The sequence below is a fragment of the Lacerta agilis genome, chromosome 7 (assembly GCF_009819535.1).
Source record: "Lacerta agilis isolate rLacAgi1 chromosome 7, rLacAgi1.pri, whole genome shotgun sequence".
In the NCBI taxonomy this organism is placed as follows: Eukaryota; Metazoa; Chordata; class Lepidosauria; order Squamata; family Lacertidae; genus Lacerta; species Lacerta agilis.
In genome coordinates, this window is record NC_046318.1 from 65,165,583 (window position 1) to 65,188,249 (window position 22,667).

Sequence of the window (22,667 nt, forward strand, 5' to 3'; positions counted from 1 at the left end):
CTATGATTCTATGATTTCTGTATAGCTGCTGTTCCTAGTCACAGAAATGTGGCACAGCACAATAGGAGCTGCTTGTATGCCTGTACCCCTTTAAAGGCACATGTACAATGGCAAAACAACATGCCAAGGATACAGGCACCCTGATTTCAACTGAGCACTAAGGACATCTATTGCCTTTGTCTCTTGGTGGTTATTTACGTACCCCACTTTTCCTTCCAAGAGCAAAATGTGACATACATGAAGTATCCAAGTGGTTGCTTATCTATCCATGCCCTGGACAAGACCCACACCTATTTATTATTATTTACTTAGCTTCAAAAAGCTAACTGCATTACGTGCCTTCAGTCCATATCCTGGCTAACTGCAGAAGGAAAGCCATGACTCTGACTTTGCAAAATACCTGCTGGCTTTGGATACAGATCGGAAGACAATCTTCAAGCTTGCTTTCCGTCCCATTTGATACAGGGAGGAATGATCCTGGAGCGATCTCTGCTGGCTTCTCTGAAAGACTGGCCTAGTTCAGATGAACACAGCTATGAGCCTTCTGCTTGCACATGAAACCTGTCTGCTGGAGCCACAATTAAACCAGGAAAGCTCTGATTAACCACAGCTTCCTGTCTCATTGAAACCGAGAAACTTCAGTTACCTGCCTTGAAACAAGACGGGTTATCAAACCAACTTCAGTATATGGTTTAATACCCTGGCTTATTCAGAAGCAGGTAGTTCTAGTTTCCCATTCAAACCAAACAGGGAACCGTGGTTAATTAGAGCTGGCCTGCTTTAATCATAGCTCAGGAACGAGGGAAGGAACTGCTTGTTTATGTAAAAGGCCTGTGCATATCTTGGCTTAGTAAGATTATATGATTGCTCAAATGCAAACAGTGTGTGCATCTCAGCTCCATGAATCCAGAGAATGAAAGAACAATCTTTCAGTGCAACGAAAGCTTTAGTTATTACCGTGATTCAACACACAGCTGACCAAAGCAATGCTAAAGGGGGGGGGCATGGGATAAAGGAGAGCACCAGATGACCCTCAGGGTCCCTTCCAACCCTATGATTCTACCACATGGTGGAGGATCTGGCACTGCCTCACCCCTGCTGCTTGCTCTAGCCAGAAGGGGAGGGAGTGGGGAGGGAGGTGGGAGAGGCACCATTCTCCATCTTTTATTTCCCCTCCCCATTAATGTCAAAGGGAGGGGGAAGAATCACTATGTCTATTCCAGAACCCTTTCTGAGGGGCCATTCGATCCTGCAGATCCCAAGGCCTGCTGCAATCCACCCTGTTTCAAGCCCTACCGCAACACATCTTCAACAAAGAATTTTAGGGGTGCACCGGGAGTGTAAGAACTGTTCTGCCAGTGGAACTCCTCTCCACCCACTGAGCAGCACTTACACAGCATCCTAAGGTGGCTTGAGCTATCTTGAAGCCTGCAGCGTTCCTGTTCTACATAAAACAGCAAATTGAGGCTTACACAAATGCCACAATTGTACTACTCAAAAACTGTTAAGTAGAAAACTTGCATGAATTATCAAAGGAACTTTTGGTAAAGAGGACCCCCCCACAGACACACACACAATCATTTACGTCACCACCTGCAATAAATATGTCATATAAAAAACTTCCTCATGTGCAGAAACATGAAAAAAACGTTCCCAGTTCCCTCTACTTCCAGTAGAAGAAATAGCAGCTTTTCAAGTGGCACGTGGACATTTTTTGCAACGCTCGTCTTCTGAAGAACGCAATCCTAGAAGTCAGCATCCAGAGTAAAAACGTTCTCGTTGGTGTCAGCCATAACAGCGAAACGCTGATACTCCGAAACCCTCTTTTCAAAGAAATTGGTTTTTCCTTCCAGCGAGATGTTCTCCATGAAGTCAAAAGGGTTTTCTGCTTGAAAGACCTGAGAAAAAGCAAAGTTATTATTATTAAATCGCAGTTACTGGCCTAAGCACGACAACATTCCTACAAATCTCTGGTAGCTAACTGCTGGAGGCCTTTTCCAATGAGGTAGTACTCCTTTCTCTTAATGGCAAAAAACAAAACCCTTCTATAACATGGCCTTTGGCTGATTAAACAACTATGGCCTTTTAAATATGTTTGTGGAGAAGGGTTTGTTGTTGTTATAATAGCTGTTTTGTGCTTTGCTTTTGTATTTTTATGCCGTAAACCACCCTGTGATCTTGGGAATGAAGGTAGGTATATCAATTTAATAAAAAATAAGTAGAATAATTCTGCCTGCAGCCTTGTCTGTGCAAAAGCAAAGGCAACAAAGCTTTAAGTCTTCTGCAGTTACTTATCTGCCTGCTATATGGCAGCTCCTGAATCAACATCCACTCCCCCTATCACCTCTTCCACTTTCCCAGGCACTTTTACCAAAGCTAAATTTCAAAACTGACAACACATATTCTGAGGCCATTTAGACAGAATGACAAGTCCCGCTCTGGCATTACATGAACCAGGCCTGGGCGATGTATCAATCAGCATAGTGTCTGCTTCACCCAGTGTTATATTGCAGGTGAAGCAGCCACCGCTTCCGAGTCATAATTTCTTACGACAATATTTTAATTTGACTTATTGGGCCCTAATGTCTGATACTCACATTTCAGTGAGTTACAGGTGGGTAGCCGTGTTGGTCTGCCATAGTCGAAACAAAATTTTTAACTGAAAATGATACTGACATATTACTGTTTTTTAGGGATGCAAGAGGTATGACACCGTTTATGTCTGCTGTAAGCAGCAGAGCATATCCTGCAATTACCATTTTAGAAAGTGCACAAAAAGTTGCCAAAGGTATGTGAATACTATTTACAGGTGGGTAGCCGTGTTGGTCTGCCATAGTCAAAACAAAATAAAATAGAAAATTCTTTCCAGTAGCACCTTAGAGACCAACTGAGTTTGTTCTTGGTATGAGCTTTCGTGTGCATGCACACTTCTTCAGATACCAAGCGTATCTGAAGAAGTGTGCATGCACACGAAAGCTCATACCAAGAACAAACTCAGTTGGTCTCTAAGGTGCTACTGGAAAGAATTTTCTATTTTATTTCAGTGAGTGTTCTATTGTCTCTTTTGTTGTTTTATTTTACTTGTGTTCTTTTTTTAACAATACAGTGGTACCTTGGTTCTCAAACTTAATCTGTTCTGCGAGTTCATTCGACTCCCAAAACCATTCGGAAACCAAGGCGCGGCTTCCGATTGGCTGCAGGAGCTTCCTGCACTCAAGCGGAAGCCGCAGAAGCCACGTCAGACGTTCGGCTTCCGAAAAACATTCGCAAACATTAACACTTACGCTGGTTTGGGAGCCAATTGGTTGGACAACTAAGCCGTTCGGGAACCAAGGTACCACTGTATGTTATTTGTTAACAAGATGTTACTTGTGACCTTACATTGCAAGTCACCCTGCACACTATTTATTTTGCTGCAGAAAGGTGGAATACAAATTTTCTCAAATAAATAAATGATACAAAACGATATAAATAAGTAACACAATTAGTAAATAAGATGTACAGTATTTTGCAAGGCAACCTGACCAAAGAAATGTTAGAGATTTCAAATTGCCTACGTGCAGAAATTCAGCTGTCTATCTTCAAGCAATTACCAGTTGGCAGAAAGCTCTCTCTCTAGACCCTTAGCAACGACCTGTGATTGGTCAATGAGTTCCTAAAGAGTGAGCTCTGTGTGAGAGCTTGTGTGGTTAGTGTGTGGTTGGTGTAGAGAAAGTGGTCAGTGTAGAGAGAGAGACAGTGAGAAAAGATTTTATGTTTTGTTTCTTTTATTTGTATAGTCTGTACATAGTAACTTATGGATACTAGTTGTTTCAATAAATACTGTATATAGTTATCCAAGGAGTTGCTGAGTTCCTGCGTTGTGCTGTCCAGTTAATTACACAACAGCCAGAAGCTTCCAGAAAAGGTCTGCGGTTAACTCTGCTGTGTCCAGGAATACGTTATACTCCTGACACTAAATCTTAAGAAGAAAGACTAGTCAAAACATTCCTTGTTTTATTCTATACAACATATATTTTATTTCCAAGTGCTTACAGAGCTCAGGTACAACCCTGAAACAAATGACTATGGCAAAACTTACTAAGGCCCAACCCCACTTACCTGGGAGTAAGCCCCATTGAATTCAACAGGACTTACTTCTTAGAATACATGGTTAGGATTATATTGTAAGGAGAGTAGTGTTAAATGTTTATATCTTCCTGAGCTACCTTACCTTGGAGAAGCCCAGTTCCAGAAATAACCAATCTGCTACAAACTCAATATATTGTTTCATCAGAGTGCAATTCATTCCAATTAAGCCAACTGGCAAGGCCTCTGTTAAAAACTCCTGTAAATTAGAAAAAAGGTTAGATATTTTAGGAGAAGCACAGTGCCAGCTACATAGGAATAACCCATTATAGTCTTGATTCCCATGTTAACAGAGGCCACTTTAAATAGAGCCACAGCTACAACTCACTTAGATCTGGAGGTGTATGTCAAGGTGCTCCATCCTGAAGCAACTGTAGTGACAAACAGTGACTGGTGCAAAAGTGGAGTAGAGCAGGCACCTGACTTTTTAAGAGGAATAGTATTTTTGGTGCAGAAGAAGAAATCCGGAGACTCATCTGCTCACCTGTTCAATTTCAACTGCATTGACAACAATCTCTCTGACTCTTTCTTCTGAAGGTTTGTTCACTAAATACTGAAACATTAGGCAAGCAAAGTTGCAATGGAGTCCCTGAAAAATGAGAATGAAATGGAAAATAAGGGACACTCACCTTGCTCCTACAAACCAGCAGCCAAAAACCTCTCTTTTCCACTTTTATTTATGCATTTAAGGTGCGTGTGTATATATATGCGTAAATATATCCATTCATCCTAAATTAAACGTTAAAAGGGCCAAGCTTTTTACAGCAACACCCACCCACAATTTTAAAACCTGAATAGAACTATCCAGAAGATATTGATAAGACAGCAATATAAAGCAGCAAAGAAGAGAACAGGGGTCTCCTAACAACTCTCAGCACCCCTTGACAAACTATGGTCCCCAGGACTCTTTGGGGGAAGCCATGGCTGTTTAAAGTGGTATGATGCTGCTTTAAATGTATAGTGCAGACAGGGCCAAGTTGGCTTCCAATCCACCCACCCTGATTTTTCATATTTTAAAAATTTCAAGACAGCAACATGCATTATTAGTTGGGGAAAACACACCATTCTTATTAAAACGCGCTGTGCTTAATCTAAAGTGATACATTTACACAATTTTATTTCAACAATTCACATATTACTGGTTGTTTTGTTTTTTGTTTTAAAAAAAAGCAAGTGTGGGGGGATTTCTAGCATCTGTGACTCTTTTATTCGGACAGTTTTGCTTTCAGAGAACAAGACTGGACCCCATTTTGAACATCAGCCCCCCACCACATTACTTCATCTCGGCTAATGAGTTCATTGGAGAAAGTGAGGCCCGGCATCAGTCCTCTTTTCTTGAGCCAAAATATAGCCGCAAAAGAACCAGAGAAGAAGATCCCTTCGACGGCAGCAAACGCAACCACTCTCTCGCCTGTTTCAGAGGAGATTAAAAAACACACACACACACATTATGGTCACAAAGTTCAGACACCAACCCCTCAAATTGTAGAACAGAAGGTTGCAACATATAAAAGGAGAGGAAATTCCAGTACAAATACAATAACAATCTGCACCGAGAGCAACATAATTAACAAGAAAACAAAATATTTTTTAGAGAACACAAATAAAAATCAAATGCAAAAATGCAGTATGAACTCCAGTGTCCCTCCTCTCCACACACGCCCCAATCCTGGTAGGACACCGAGATCCAGCACCGAGGGCCTTCTGGCGGTTCCCTCACTGTGAGAAGCAAAGCTACAGGGAACCAGGCAGAGGGCCTTCTCGGTAGTGGCACCCGCCCTGTGGAACGCCCTCCCATCAGGGGTCAGAGAGATAACCAACTACCTGTCATTTAGAAAATACCTGAAGGCAGCCCTGTTTAGGGAAGTTTTTAATCTGTGACTTTGTATTGTATTTTAATATTTGTTGGAGGCCGCCCAGAGTGGCCGGGGAGACCCAGCCAGATGGGCGGGGTATAAATAAATTATTATTATTATTATTATTATTATTATTATTATTATTATTATTACCAGCTCATTCAACCACCTTCATCCACTCAGGTGGAGTCTTACTCGATACCAGTTCAGTTTCTTACACTGAGTGGTATTAAACAACTTTAGAACACTCAAAAACATTATTTCAACTAAGGCACATATAGTGGAAATACATTACTCAGAAGCAACCTACCAAAAGTGGCTTCCCTGTCTCTTATCCACCTCAGTGCCCAGTCAGCTTTCCTCTTAACGCACGGCATTGTTTCAATAGCGTTAAATAAGAAGTCCCTGGAAAAAAACCAAACCAAAAGATAGCAAGAATCTGAGGCACCAGTATCACGTCTGTGCATCAGACAATATGGGTGGTTCAGCTATGTTTTACCCAAAGCGGACCACCGATATTAATGAACATGACTAAGCTAGGGCTATTAATTTCAACAGGTCTACTCAAGAGTAAAACATAGTTGAATGCCACCCTAGGGCTGTGCAAAGCATCCCAATACAGTTTGGCGCCCAATTTGGTAAACCTGATCAGGCCCTATTCCAGCCAGATCACTCCGGGGCCCAGCCTGACCTGGGCCAAACTCAGATCCCGAACAGGATCAGGGCCTTGTGCAGCCCTAAGTGACAAGGGGGGGGGGGGAGAATGAGATGATACAAGCCGCCTCCTTCCACCACCTCCCTGACCACAAGTTTAATCAGGGTTTCACACAGCTGTATCTGAAGCAGGGGGTCACCCACAGAGGGCTCAATCCTCTCATAACAGATACATGATTAAATGATCTTCTGAATGTGTGCATGTTATGGCAAAACAATAAGTTTTTGCATCTCAAAGAACGTTAAGACACAAACATTTTTCAGATCCTGCTTTTCAAACTAGAAGGAAATATTAACTCATTTCACCACTGAGTAATTTACAGCATGAGTGACAAGGCTATTTCATTTCAGTACATTAATTCTGAAGGAAAATTCACCCTTCGGTCAATAGTGACTGTCATGGTAGGACAGAGGCACCCTTCCGATGCCAATACATGCCCAGATAAGCCACTACTGAACTTAGTGACTGCTCTGTCTTTAAATAAATAAACAAACAAACCATATGAACTGGCATGGGGAGAGAGATGAACCAGTATTCAACTTCTACCAGTCTACCTCATTTCACACATCCAGCCCCTTCATGAAAAAAGGTATTCACCATTCTATTCTAGCTACACACATTTTCCATCTTTGTAATTTTGCACAATTTTTTCCAGGGTTGTGTGTATTCTGTGATTTCATGAAAGTGCTGTGTGAAGAAGAAGAAGAAGAGTTTGGATTTGATATCCCGCTTTATCACTACCCGAAGGAGTCTCCAAGTGGCTAACATTCTCCTTTCCCTTACTCCCCCACAACAAACACTCTGTGAGGCCTTGTAGTTGCTGCAGAATTCTCAGCATTTCAAGAATCACAGTTTTAAAATCATGTTTCTAGTCCATATGACTGGTCATGAGCCTTGAAGGTGTTTTGTAGAATCTCAGAAGTTTTATTTCTAGAGGTCAAAGAGCAGCGCCTCAATACCATGCAGTTCCTTGCTCTTTCTCATACGTACCTGAAGCTGAATTATTCAAATTAAACAAATGCATGGTTTCTTAACTTGTATCATTTATACAGAGGAAAGTTTTTTTTAAAAAAAAAAAAGTTCAAATTTTGGATTCCTCGGATGAATATTGCTTCCTATTTTTAAGCACAAAAGCACATTCTGGTCTGAGTTTAATGAAACTCCTGCTACGAAAATGAGCTGCAATGAACCTTGGCCACAAGCATACCTGTGAGGAGATTGGAAACATCTGAATCTACTTTTTAACTAACCACATCTGAATTTGAGGAATTGTGGCTTATGTAAACTATAGTTAATGAAAACAAAACCAGCATCTGAAAGAATGATTTGGCTCTGACTTCTCCTAACCATAGTTTAGTTTTAAACAAGCCACAATTCCCAAGCTGGGAAGTCGCAGTGAACTGTGGTTTGTTGAAAGGAGACATTTTTACCTCCTCCTCATAGAAGCAAGAGGGAGAGAAGGAAGGGAGGAATGTTGGAACCAAGTCCTACTGTGGCTTATTGCTGCAGTGATGGTCTCCTGTTATGTCTGAACCAGGCCAGAGTCATTCAATATGGAAAGAACACAAGAGAGAAATCCTCTATATTGTAGCAATACTTACGGTGATTACCTTTTCTCGGGATCCTTGATATAAGTGTCTATTAATAAACTGTACATCTCTGAGTGAACATTTTCTATTAGTATTTGGAAGCCATAGAAACAGCGAGCTTCTGGGATCTGCACTTCCTGACTAAAACGTTCCACCTGACAACAAAAGAAGGTTAGAGGTAATTCACACATATACATTCTTAACAACTCATTGAAGGATGCACGATTTTACCATCACTGGAAAGCACTACTGTAGCGGATTTCTCACAGCCCCTCCTCCTCCCTTCAGCAATTATCTGCCTCTGAGCCCCGTAAGGCCGTTACTAGGCGGGGGGAGGGCTGTAGGAACCCAAAAGCATGACCCAATGCACACCGGTACGCTGCCACCACTCCCTTGCTGTGAAGCCCAAGTAGAAGTGTCAGGGAGTCACACCTCCACCTTAATTATACAGGCTTCACGCCTTGGCCCACTTTACCGTGTGGCCCAAAGGATATTTCAGAAAGCCTGGTAGGGTCCAAGCGGTCAGACGCTGGATTCAGCTTCGCTATTAACCAAAGGCAAAATAAGGCAACAGAACTATAGTTCAAAAGTTTATTTAAAAAGAAAGAGATTAAAACAAGGTTACACGTTTCTTAGGAAAGAGTACAATCAGAAAATAAGAACGTTGTAAAATATAACTAACTAAACATACTCACAAAAGGCTTGGTTAAAATAAAAGACAGTTGTTCTCGGCTATCCAGCACGAACACAGAGTGAGTTTTCCCGGGGCAGCTAGCCGCTTGCCCCCAGCTGAGAGTTACAGCCTCCTGGTCACCACCAGCCACCGGTCTCTGACAATTAGCATCTCTAAACGCGGGATTAATATACATAATGATCCCGCGTGGGGTTCCGATAATTATCCAACCCGATTTAAGCTTGAATACACATCCTCCAATCACTAAGGACCTCAGGCATATTTCACAATTGTCAGGTAGTTAACACAGCTGCATGAATGTTGATTAACAGCAGCTCCGGGTGTCTGTATACTCCCCAATTTTCCCAGCCTCGCTGTTTTTTCCCTAATGGTCACTGTTTGATCTTTAACTCTCCCTCCCAGCTGGGCAAGGACACCACTTAGCGTAAATCTTGGTTTGGCTAGATAGCCCCTTAAGAAGGGTAAGAGGAGAAAGTTTATCTTAAAGGGAGCGCCAGGCACGGCAAGCAGGCCCGCATTCTCAAGATGCCAATTTCCTTATACATGGCAACCTCTAATTCACCTCGGAGAGGCCTACCCGCACTACAACTACATTTGACGTAGTTATCAGACAACAGGAAACTTTGGCCAAGGGAATGGGTGTTTCATATCAACACGTGGAGCTGCAATCCTCAAGTACCTTATATGGATGTGCAAACTCATCTAAGGACCTTAAATATTTGAACTGCTTGCTCGAAACGCTAATGGCAAATAAGCCTTGAGGTCATATGCCAAATTTCTAAGTGTTTCATCAGCTTGACTGCAGGTGCTGAAATAGTAAATAAGGCAGGCAGCACAAGGTTAGAAAAGCAGCCCATAAAGTAACTTACCAGGTTTTCGTTCACAATTCCATCGCTGGCTGCAAAAAAAGCCAGGATATGTGAAATAAAGTATTTTTCTTCAGGTTTCAGTTTGTTCCAGTGAGGGAGATCCTTTGATAAGTCAACCTTTGTGAGGAAGAAGAAAAATTCATTGCAAATTTATACTGTAATGGTTCATTAATAACTCTGTAAGACAAAATAAACTGTTGAGGGAAATAAAATGACAATTTATATATTTATTAAATTTGTATACTGTTTTTCATCTGCAGATCTCAAGGCAGCTCACGACATAAAGTTACAAGATAAGAACACAAAATACAAAAGAACAAGAGCAATAACAAAACCAAAACAAACCAATACCCACCCACCCACCGCACTCATATAGCTCCTACAAAGATTCTCTCCGCCATGTCTTGTGCTTCATTTAAAGACATTTGCAAGGACTGGATAGCTTGCTAGTGGACGTCAAAGAAGATGCCTATAACTTGTTCAAAGACTTGTTATTCATTTTGTTATTATCACCATTATCCATTCACTCCTCCAGAAGTCCCAAAATGGCTAACAGCAATAACAAATAATAAACACAAAACCAATATAATTAATTAAAAATAAATTAATTTATGAAACAGTACACTAAATATGCCAGGATATCTGCACTATGTATGATCATTTCTTGCTAACTGTTCCCTGCCCCACTGCAGGTGTAAATACAATCATTTCAGGAGTCATCACCAATCTGTTACCTTAAAAAATTAAAGGTGTATCTATCTAGCATATATTGAGCTCTCAGTGTCACTGACTGCAATTTTTATATCTCATTGCCATTCAGTTACCGCCTTACCATTTTCTCCTTTCTCTAGTCCATTTTTTCCTTTCTCTAGTAAATGAGCACACAAAGTCGAAAGTCCTTTAGTGAAACAGTAGGTATACATTTCGGTAATACCTAGGTATATATGTATTTTGTTTTTCTAGCCTGATCAACATTATTTATTATTTCATAGCAGATAGATAGTTCGAAAGCACGTCCAAGTTCAAGTAGATAAATAGGTACTGCTCCTGCGGGAAGGTAAATGGCGTTTCCGTGCGCTGCTCTGGTTCGCCAGAAGCGGCTTAGTCATGCTGGCCACATGACCCGGAAGCTGTATGCCGGCTCCCTCAGCCAGTAAAGCGAGATGAGTGCCACAAGCCCAGAGTTGTCCGCAACTGGACCTAATGGTCAGGGGTCCCTTTACCTTTAGATAGTTAAGAGCTTAGGCGGCTTCAGCGGCGGGTGCCTGGTGCCCCCCAGAATTCAGTGCCCATGTGTCCTGCACCCCTTGCACCCCCCGGTAAAGATGGCCCTGGGTGCCACATAATTCTTTTATTAATATGCTAAAAGTTCATCCACACTCAACAAGTCAGACACAAAAAGATGAACCAACTGCTGCCAGAAAGACTACCTAAAACAGCACATTATCAGTGGCCCATATCAGTGTTCAAATGCCTGGGAGAAGACAAATGTCTTTGCCTGATGACAATGACAGCACCAGGTGAGCCTCTTTGGGGCAAGTGTTAGTTATGTATCTACAACTCTCGGCACCCTTTAGAAGTTACAGCTCCCAGAATTCTTTGGGGGAAGCCATGACTGTTAAAGTGGTACAAGAGTGCCTTAAATGTATGGTGTGGTTGTGACATCAGTGAATGGAGTCAGTCTTTCGTCACCCTCTCTCCTAGCTGTCCCTGAAGTCTGGCTTTCCTAGGTCTCCTTGACCCTTCCTTTCTTTTTATTCTTCTATACTAGGGGTGGCCAACTCTCAAGAGACTACGATTTCCTTTCAGGATTAAAAACTGGCAGTGATCTACCCCCATTGGGGGGGCGGAGGGTTCAGCTCAAAGTTGTTGAGTGTTGAGCTTTTTTGGGGAAGGAAAGCCCCCCATTTTGGGGGAGTTCAGCTCAAAGTTGTTGAGCTTCTTTTAGGTAGGAGGAAAGCCCCATTTTAGGGTGGGGGCAGCTCAAAGTTGTTTAGCTTTTTAGGGAGGAGGAAAGCCCAGTTTTTTAGGGGTTAAAAAAGCTATTGGGGGGAAAGTTCCATTTTTGGGGTGATTAAAGGCAAGGGACAAAGGGGTAAAGTCACTCACAAAAAGATCACTATGGATCAAAACAGCAGCACAGAGAAAGCTCCGTCTTCCCTTCCAGAGATCATACAACAATGGAGGGCAGGGCGAGGGGGCATGGCAGGAGTCAGTTTTCGACCGCAATCTACCAAAACTTCATGGGGGTCTTACCAGTAGATCGCGATCAACCTGTTGGACATCCCTGTCCTATACCAACCAAAATGATTAAGGGGCTAGAGGAACTCCCCTACGAAAAAAGCCTATACAGGTGTTTTAATTTACAAAAAAAGAAATGGTCATCATAGAGGTATATAAAATGATGCATTCTGTGGAGAAGCTTTTCTTCTTCTCTCATAATACCAGAACAGGAGGTAATGCAATGAAGATGAATGTTGGAATATTGAGGGCAAAAAAGTGTATTTCTTCACACAGCGCCTAGTCAAAATATGGAATTCACTAAAAGATGTAGCTGTGGACACCAACTTGGATGGCTTTAAAATGGAATTAGGCAAATTCTTAGAACTATCCATTAAGAATTATAGCAAATTCTTAGGCTATCAATGTCTACTAGTCATGATGGCTATGTACCAACCCCAGTATCTGAATATCTGTTTCTGGGCAACACCAGCATCAGAGTGTTGTTGTCATGCTTGTGGAATTTCTCCAAAAAGCATGTGGAAGCCACTTGAGAACTGGATACCCAGTTGCCTCTTCTGGAATGTCCTGAAATGTTTCAGAAACGTCTTGAAAGTGGTGTTGAACTACACAAGTCAAGCATAGACTTAAGCTTGCTTTGTTTGCACAGTTTATTGTGGAAACTGTGACACCTCTAACACAGCAGGACACAGAATACACACCTGCACACACAAACACACCCCTACCTCTGCATGTTGTTACACTCACCTCTTCCGCTGTCCAGAAGGAAGCTTGTGCCTGCTTGTACATTTTCCAAATGTCTGGATACTGGATGGGGAAGATGACAAACCGGCGAGGGTTTTTCCTTAAAAGAGGCTCTTCGCCCGATTTTAAGCCATCCTCAGTCTCACCTGAAGATGGCAACAATCTCTAAAGCAAGAACACAACGAGTAGTCAATAACATCGGCCCAGAGATGGAAAAAAGATAAAGTCTCAACCAGAGAAGAATGGCAGATTAAGTTGATGAATTATGCCGAAATGGCAAAAATGACCGTTAGAATCAGAAATCAGGAAGACCAAAATTTTAATAAGTAATGGTGGAAATTTATAATTTATCTTAAAAATAATTGTAAACAGTTAAAATCGTTAGTAGGATTGGAATAACACTCGTAGTTTAATGGTGAATTTTGAATATAACGGAGATGTAAAAGATTTGGATTATTATAAAAGATGCAGGAGGAAATGACTAACATTAGGACCAAAAAGGGGAGGAGGGAAGTCCCGGAGATTCTTTGGAATCTTGTTTTTATTATATATGTTGGATATTTGATTGTAAAACTTTATTTGAAGAACCAAATAATATTTTTTTTTCCAAAATATAAAAGAACACAAGAGTCGTAGAGGGTGGGCTGGTTTTCTACGCCGCCTCGCTGAAAACTCAATGACGTATTATATAGCCTATGTTTTGCTCGGAAGTCAGAGCCACCGAGAGCAGCGGAGTTGGCTCCGAAGTAGACGCGAGCATAGGATCTCGGTCCTGGAGCTCGATCCTGCTGCCCCCCCTTCGCCCTTCCCTGCTCGGATGCAAGGGCCTCCGGGTTTGACGGGGGCCTGATCCCCAGGAAACGCGCGCACCCATCCGGGGAGATGGAGATCCGAATCTGCCCTGCTCACCTCGTCCCGCTGTGGCCTACGAGTGCCGCACGACGCAGGGGGCTCCCGTTGCTCGCCCATGGCCCCGCAGCGGGCCCGGCCCGAGGGCAGCGCCGGCGAGGGGAAGGCGGCGCCGACGACGGGAACTTGCGCGCAGCAGCAACCGGCGGGCCTGCAAGGGCAGCGGCGTCGGAAGAGGCCTCGACCCGGCGGCTCCTCCTCCTCCTCCTCCTCCTCCTCCCAGAGGCGGGAGCGTGTGCGGCCGAAAGGGAAGGCAAATTCTCGCTATCCCTCTGCAAACCCGAGTCTCTCCTCCTTCTCGTCCTTCAAGTCAAGGTGCAGACACAGGTCGAGACAAACAAACAAAAATTAAATTAATAAATAACCCGTCTGAATTCAGCGCTCTGCTTCAGTGGCCTGGAAGAAGTTTCAGCTTTAAAAATGTGAACTGGAAGATATGTAAAATAATATTTTAACATGCATTCGAGTTTGCATATTCACCAGTCATGGGTGCTTCAGTTGAGATTCGTGGCTGCATTGCTGGGGTTTGGACTAGGTGACCATGTTCAAGTTCCAGAGATCTGTTATTACGCTAAACTGATCATCCCAGAGGATCCTGCCCCCTTAAGAGCCCTTATTAGTTCTACCTGAAACTGCAGAGATTGAACTTGACCAAGCTTTTGAAGGACACCAAATTGGGCTGCCCATATCTTAAAAACCCATTTTAAGCACATTTCAACCAACAGAGAATTACAGGCTCAGTAGTATGTTAAGGAATTGTAGCTCTGTGATGGTTAAACTACAGTGCCCTGACTGCTTTGATGGGATCAGAGTGGTCAAAACAAAAATGAATGGCAAAAAGCTCCCGAGGATCTCTCCAAACGGGGTGAATGGACAACAGAATGGCAAATGTGATTTCATATAAGTAATATATAGGGATAGAGTTTGAGCTGTTTTAAGCGCAGTAAACTTATGAGGATCTGGAAGCTGGCTCTTCTCATTGCTAGATGGTCATTATTTCGACAGACAGCCTCTGTTGGAAAGCATCAGTTGCCAAGATAATATGCACAAAGGATATTTATTCGAAGATCACAAGGCATGCAGAGAACATATGGAAGAAGGCATGAGATATGTTAAAAGTAGCACTTGGTATTCGGCCTGGAACCTCATTGGTAACTAGAGCAGCTCTTCTGAGGACTGGTATCCTGCGGTCTCTTTGGCATGCCTAGTAATCTTGCTGCTGCACTTTGGATCAGTTGTCATTTCTGAACATTCAAAGGCAGGCCTGTGGTAAGGGCAGTGCAATATTGAGGTTAGTAGGGCATCTATCACAGTGGTCTGTTACTTTTTTATCAGGAGAGGATGTAGCAAGAGTACCCTCTGGTTAGAAAAAAAGACACTCCTGGCCACAAATAACATTCAAGCACCAAGGAGCAGAATGTCCAAGAAGGAGGAACTGGAGTGACACTGCTTTCAGTGTGGTGGTACCAAACCTGTGGAACTCCCTGCCAGCTGAGATTAGGCAGACACCCCTCCTAGCTGAACTTCAGACACGCCTAAGTCCCTTCCAAACTCTCTGGTTCTGTGGTATGGATTCAGCTAAACAGTTGCACTAGCTAGAGGAGTGCATTAGTACGAGAACAATCTCCCCTCTCCTCCCCCATGGGCCCCCCAAATCAGCCCTAGGGGGTCAGGAGAGCCCTCAAAACTCACAGGGGGAAGGCAGCAAAATCGTTCCACCTAGCAAGCTGAAATGCTTGTGCTGATGGAGCAATGGTAATAGCGCAACAGTGAATTCTACCCTCTGATTCTATTACCACCTTCAAAGCTCTGAAAAGCTATAGGCTATATACATGTCTGTAGCCTATACATAAAAGCTGTAAACCTAGAGGATTAATTTGTCATCCTGTTTATAACTTAATGACTGCAATCCAAGCCAGAGGGATGACTCAAGAAATGTTCCACTGAAAGATGTCATAGCAAAACCATATGCCCATCTCAGCCTCCAAGGTAACTTGAACGGACACTGCTTCACTAGAAGTATTTACTTAGAAAGTATTTACTTAGGTATATGACCCTGCAAAGAGGGTTTGGCATTATCTCATTCGGCAATCATCATAATCTGTTGTTGACCTCTCTTTGGTTCCAAAGTTGACCTTTGCTCAGTGTCTGGCCAGCCAAAAATGTTTTTGGAAGATTCTGTTGAAATTCTTGCAACGTAAGGAGCCTCAAAAGATTTCATCCGGTGGTATTCAAATATTTTATCTGGAATGCATACCACGACTTGCTTTTAAAAATATATATCCCAAAACTCATGCAGCACTTTTACCTGGCATGTGGGTCTTGCAGTGCACTGAAGATGATGTCATAGACGGAGGTGCATAAGACTAAAAAGAATCAACTCTGCCAGAATAACCTGTGAAAAATCAGTTCACCTAGGACGCTAAAGAGCCTTAAAGCAATTGGATTTCATGTTTATTTCATTCGTTTCAAGATCACTCTTGCTTGCATGTGCCTGGTAGAGTGAAATAAAATATCCATCTCCTGCAACTTTCACAAACCCCATGACACATAATGGCAGGGGTGAATGGGGAGCTGTATTCCAAACCATCTGGAAGACATAGCATTGGTGAAGGCTTATCTGCCGCTTAATTCTTATTTTTATCTTTCTTTGCAGTACTTGTACTGTACTGTACTTTTCAGTTTACCAAGATGCTTATTTCAGGGATTTACATGAGATGATTTACTGGTGTCTTTACTATTAAATGTCCCATCTCAAATCCTTTGTACTGTGATTAATATGTTTGCTCTTACATTTGCCTGTTTTAGTTAGGTAGCGCAGGCCTGCTTGCCAAACAGTATAGGATATGTAAGATAGCATTGTTCGGTATCTAAACAAGTTTATATTTAGTTTAAAATTGCTGCTTGCTAAATGAGACAATTTTTGCATTGTATGTTTGCTTGAAAGACTGAGGCCCCATTTAACATTTGCTGCTCACTCCATCTCAGGTTAGGCTTAACTAACGGAAAAATAACAAAAACAAGCAATATACAGAGAATAATTGTGAACACACAATAATAAAATGTGACACAAACAGGCTGCGGTGCTTGACTCTCTCCTACATTGGCCTTGTGGATGATGGTGACAGTCGACCCCTACTCCCCGACACCATCTTCTGGTAGAAGACCAAGAACCTATGGTCAGCAGGCCAAAGTGACTCACACATGTTAACTTCAAGCCAGTGGGCTCAATAACTACCAGGGGAACAGGCTTAAGAAGAAACCCAGTTCCATTTTTTAAATCTGGGACCGTTAGTATCAGCTTTCAAACCAGCACTGTGTGTTGCAATATACAATCGGAGAAACCACATCTATACTTCTAGCTTCAAAGAACTAAAGTTTTCCTATTGCTTTGATTTTTCTTTTACTCTATTACCACATATTTAAAAGAAACTAACTTAAGCCAGACAGCAATGTGGTGTACAATTTTAATAAACATTTCTTATGAAAAGCTTGATACTGTTCAAATATACAGAGAAAAGCTATTTATATAGCTACATATACATCTTGAGTCAATGACTACAGCATAAATCATTCTAGCTTTCCCCTTCGGTTAGAGTATCAGCAAAGTGTTGTCTACATGTATATTTTTTCTTTTTAGGCTACTATATTGGGCTTGTTGACTGTGTAGTTTTATCCTGCTGTGATTGTTGTAAAACAGCTATGTTATATACATAATTATACATATAACATATGGATATGCTATATATACACAGGTTATATATAACAATACTTTACAATATACACAGCCTTTCATAAGAGGGCTCTGGAAGAGATTAACCTTATTAAGCCTCAACACCTCAGTGAGGTAGGTAGCTATCATTATTTTACAGAATGTGAGTAAGAGGCCCAGAGACATTAAGCAACTTGCCATAAAAGCCAGTAGCAGATTCAGAAACAGAATCCAAAACTTTATATCCACTGAATACATCACCAGAAACTCCATCCTTATCCCTCAAAGGGCTGTCATGGGGGAAACTAATTAGTTCATCAATACATGCAGAAAAAATATTATTTTAAAAAAGCACCTGCAGTTATTCCCTAACTATACAAGTCTGGCACAGTCACCTTTAAGAGGACAAACAGTCTTCAGGGTCTACTGCATGGGAGGTCAGAAATGTGCTCTAGCGAGCTTCCCCAAGGCCTGTCAGAGTTAGATTTTCTATAGAAGGCAGCCACTCTATTTTTAAGCTAAGGCAGAAAGGGGCTTGAATGCTCTTGTTAAGGGTGAGTGGGGGAGAGGAGTAGTTTTCCACTTTGGTAGAAATTTAAGCAAGTCTGCAGCGATGTGCTGTTCTCTCCCCACCCACCCCCTAGCCAAGAACCACAGGGACAGGGGAACAACTGAAGCTAAGAATCATAATGGAAATAGTTTTATGTCTAGTACGAGATGGTGAGCAAGCAACAACACAGAGCCTCCCCCTTTCATACATCACTTAAGAACTAAACAAAATGGGACCCTAGCGTACTGAAATACAATAGGACTCTCTCCCCTTCGTTGTAAAAATGTTTAATTAAAAAAAAAAAGCAAGCACTCAGCACACCACAATACATTTGGCAAACTTTTCTTTGTGCTGATTGAACAAAACTACCTTACGCCTCCATCTTATACAGCCTGGTGAAAACAAGAGAGCTTGCCAGGGCAGGGCAGTTCTGCTAACTGTAAAATGTGGGCTGAACTTCCATTTCGACTGAAGAGGAGGATGAGTTTTATTCACTTAGGAAATTTAGAGTGGCTTTGTGAATGACTGTGGTGTGTGGTGATAACTAGGATTATACAGGCTATATAAATAAAAACTATTGTTTCTTCAGTATGACTTTGTACTTTTGTCTGTAATTTATTAAAAACTGTAACAAGATACTTAAAAAAGGCTAGATACAAAAGTAGTTAAGCTGCTCACGAACATTAAATTTCTTCAAAATGTACCTTCAAATAATCATGATCTTATAAACATTTTACAGTTACCAGGTAGTGCCTAGGCTGAAATTTTAAACAGTCTGAGACACAGCAGAACAAGTGTCCAGGTTGGAGTTGGAAGTGGAACAACCTTCTGACTGATTGCTCGAGGAAAGAGGGATACAAAAATGTTGATTGTGAACGATTAAATACTGTGCATTGGCTTCCTTGTTATGTACAAAAAGATCCTCACTAAGGTACACAGATTACATGCAAAACATTAGTGGTGGTATTTGTGTGCCAGTCCAATGCAAAGAGACAAAACTTGCAATGGCAGTGGTTTTTGTAAGCAAATGTGAATGATTTCAACTCTTAGCTCTAACTGGCAAGAACTTTTTACAAGTTCAATATACATGATGCACAACTGCAGCCAACCACAAAATTAAACACCGTTTAAAAAAAGTTAAAATAAAACACAGAACATACTTCATCTTTTATTTTGAAATTCCCTACTCCCTCTATACAAGAACCTTTGCTGAAGCACTTTCCACAAAGGCAGCAGTGAATTTTCTTAGAACATTTTACATATTCCTTCCCCACCCTCCCCCGGCAAAAAGCTAAATCACAGTGTAATTTATATTGTTCTGCTGTCATCTTTGGCTGGGGTTGGCCAGGAAGCCGGCAACTAGCAAATGGTTACAGTCCGACATTGCTAGTGTTCCTTCGGCCCCTTGGGTTGCAAACTTACAGGAATGTTGCATTTAGTCATTGCAATACCAGCAGGGAGAGTATGACAGCATTAACTTTCATAAACTTTTATAGACAAATGGAAAATCTACAAAAAAACTAGCTATTAATATTACACAGCAATACACACTTTTTATACTCTACACAAAACCAAAATTTTTGGTCTTAATGGCGAGTAGCAACTTCTGCTTGAGAATCTGTTTAGAAGAATACAGAGGGACATAAAGGCGAGAAATACAAGTGTTCGCTGTAGGAAGGTGTTGGTCATCTGGTGGCCTTATTGTGATGGATGGCATGGGCTGAAATCCTTCTTCGCTAGCGGGCAAGGATGGGCTAGACGTCCAGAAATAAACCTAAGGTGGAAATAAACAGTGACCTATTAATGATTTGGGGAGGGAGGAACTCACATGCCAATTTCATATTCCAGTGGCATGCAGTGAATTTTTTTGTAGAGGGACAGTTAGGGCCGGAGGCGCCAGCTTGTGAGGGCGATGGGGGGGGGGGAGAGATTGCATGCATGATGTCCTGACGTCACACACATGAGCATTGGTGGGCTTTGGGAATGTGAAGGGAGGACTCATTGTTACTAATGTTACATCCCTTTATCCCAAAATCCTGTACATTCAAACAATATTTAAGATGTTATCTGTCAGCACCATCTTTGATTCTTTGTTTTTCCACAAATAATGGAGCTCTATGGTAGAGAAAATAATTAACACAGAGCTTGAATTGGTTAATAATCTGTAAAAGAAACCTAAAATGCTCAAATAACGAATGTGAAGCATTTCAGAAAATGACCATCTCATTATTAGTTTTATGAGAGTAACTAAAAGTAATCTACTAGAGATTCTCATTGTCCAGTCTTTTAAAAAACTCAAATGTTGAAATCAGAACTAATGCCCAAGGGGAAAACTTACTGATTAACGGCATTGTATTGTAGCCTGATTTTGATACTCCCCCCTCAGTTTCAAAAGAGGTTTGAAATGTACCAGGAGGAACCAATCTTGAAGAGACTCCAAATCCCAAACTCCTGGGTGATTGAACTTGCTCTTAGGGCCCAAGAGGAAATGATACCATACTGGGGTAGTTAAAATAAGAAACTGTTTTTCTCCCCAATGTGGAGTCATCTAGTACCAACAGGGATTAACAACTGCCATGTTGACCAAAAGAAAGAATACTTACTAGATCTTGCCTTTCAGTCATACTCATCTTCTCAACTATGGACCAAAACCAACGTTTGAACTGCAAAAGCTTTTCAGCATTCTCTCCTGTTCAGAAATGAAATAAATTAACAGGCAGATAATAACATTTAGTTGTGGATATCAGATAGTGGACTTAATGGAAATACTCTGATTGTACAAATAGCAACAACCAATTGTGAATTAAAATGCCAATAGCAGACAGAGGGATCCAAGCACATGCTTTCACTAGACTACTTTTAGTACACAAGTAATAGTTTATATTTGAAAGGTTGGAAGAGACTGGTGTGAAGGAGAAACGGATAGGCCAGGGGTCCCCAAACTATGGCCCGGGGGCCAGAGGCGGCCCAATCACCTTCTAAATGCATCCTGCGGACGGTCCGGGAATCAGCGTGTTTTTACATGAGTAGAATGTGTGCTTTTATTTAAAATGCATCTCTGGGTTATCTACAAATACAATGGAGAGACAAAGGGCTGGATGCACCAACCCGTTCTGCTAGCACTCTGAGCAAAGACTCCCACTAGGGCAACAGGGCTTTCTCTCCCTCCTCACCCCCCCCAACCCATTCTGGAGGGCCAGAAGAACCCCTACATCGGCATGTGGAAGGAGGAGAGGGGAGATCATTCCATCAGGCAAGCACAAATGCTTGCGCACATTGAATTTTTCCCATAGTCTGCATGCTTCAGGAAACATTACATTTGTCCACCCAATATGCAAAAAAAGCAGTCTGGAGCAATATTACTGCTGCACGACTAAAAGATTACACAAAAATTTCATACCTGATTCATCATTGAAGGACGTAAAGCTGATTAGCATTTGCACATTTACTTCACCACAGCCATTTACGAGAAGCCTGAAATCTTCTGCTGTCAAGTCTTCCAATGAATTCTTTGGAAGTACATCCAGCAGACCTTTCCTCATTGCCTGAAAAAGCCACAATAATTTTAATTTAAACACTACCAGGAACGGCATGTTGGCTGGTTACTACACAACTAGATGGAAAGAACCAACGACTGGCAGATAAATCTGTTTGTCATGGCAAGTGAGCTATTGTCCTCTGGCAAGCTTTATGAAGGGAGCCCTGCACTTGGAAGGTGGAGCTTGGTGACAGGGTTGTACTGGGCTTTCTGAGGTGAGGAGAAGAACTGGGAACTGTACATGACCTCACGTAGAGGGACAGAGCAAGGTCAGGAACAAGAGGAGAGGCAGAATCTTGGGGTTGAGCCAAACAAAGTTCTAATCAAGAGCATTGAAGCTGCTGGACATAAGTAAGCATTTCCCCTTAATTTCCATGGGTCTATTCCAAGTATTACTAACATTGGCTCCAACCCTTGGTGTTTACAAGTTTTGGCCTGTTTATTAAGGTCAGCCAACATTTGTGGACACCCAATTTCTAGCATGTTGAGTTGTAGTAGGGGTCCCATTTGTTCCTCATGACATGGCTTGTGTTTGTGGGATGTAAAGGTGCAATCAAGTGCAACATTCCAACAGAGGACTAACAGCCTCCATATTCTAACCGGTTGCTGGGAGAACCAGTTTGTCGGTTGCTGGTAGTTTCGAAAGATAACGGCTCAGTTGCAGTCACCTCAGGACCAACTTCCCTCAGGTATAGTTTATTTGCTTGTTACGTAACCTAAGCCTGTCTTCAGGCACAGTTCTGTAAACCTGAATGAATCTAAGAGTAAAATAGATTGATATTAACATGAATCAGATTTGTGTGTGTATTCTTTAAGAGGGATTCAAAGGGATTTTTAACCAGGAAGGCATCTTTACTAGTAGAACTCAGATGAGTCAGCAACAAGCTGATCGCTGCATAAACTTATAAAGGGGATTGTTTAACTCTGCTAAAGTAAACCTTCCCACAGTGTTTACTTCTGCATTGGAATCATGAGCCAATAAGGCAGCACCTTCACAAACACCAAGTGAGATACTTTTTTCATCTCAAGGTATTAATACAAAATTTCTACTTCTTTTTCCTGACTGACTGGCCAAACAAACTAAAAAGTAAACTTGCACCAGCTGTCTGAAGTGACAGCCAG

General features: G+C 41.9%; 2 protein-coding genes across 8 annotated transcripts in view; both read right to left on the reverse strand.

Annotated features, from left to right (window-relative positions):
* Positions 1-1,473: 1,473 nt before the first annotated feature.
* Positions 1,474-13,018, reverse strand: RRM2B (ribonucleotide reductase regulatory TP53 inducible subunit M2B). The gene is made up of 8 exons (XM_033155687.1): positions 12,840-13,018; positions 9,852-9,968; positions 8,310-8,443; positions 6,295-6,389; positions 5,406-5,539; positions 4,613-4,717; positions 4,214-4,327; positions 1,474-1,898 (listed from the first exon to the last, which is right to left on the reverse strand). The coding sequence occupies exons 1-8, from the start codon at positions 12,879-12,881 to the stop codon at positions 1,746-1,748; spliced, it is 894 nt and encodes a 297-aa protein (XP_033011578.1). The 5' UTR covers positions 12,882-13,018; the 3' UTR covers positions 1,474-1,745.
* A 4,180-nt stretch (positions 13,019-17,198) lies between these two features.
* UBR5 (ubiquitin protein ligase E3 component n-recognin 5) overlaps positions 17,199-22,667 on the reverse strand; it is a 71,468-nt gene continuing 65,999 nt past the window's right edge. For all 7 annotated transcript variants that reach the window (XM_033155695.1, XM_033155694.1, XM_033155693.1 and 4 more), the window contains 3 exons: positions 21,408-21,552; positions 20,611-20,696; positions 17,199-19,781 (listed from right to left, as the gene is read on the reverse strand). In XM_033155695.1, coding sequence (XP_033011586.1) covers positions 19,569-19,781; positions 20,611-20,696; positions 21,408-21,552 — 444 coding nt within the window. In that variant the 3' untranslated portion in view covers positions 17,199-19,568. The remainder of the gene's footprint in view (positions 19,782-20,610; positions 20,697-21,407; positions 21,553-22,667) is intronic.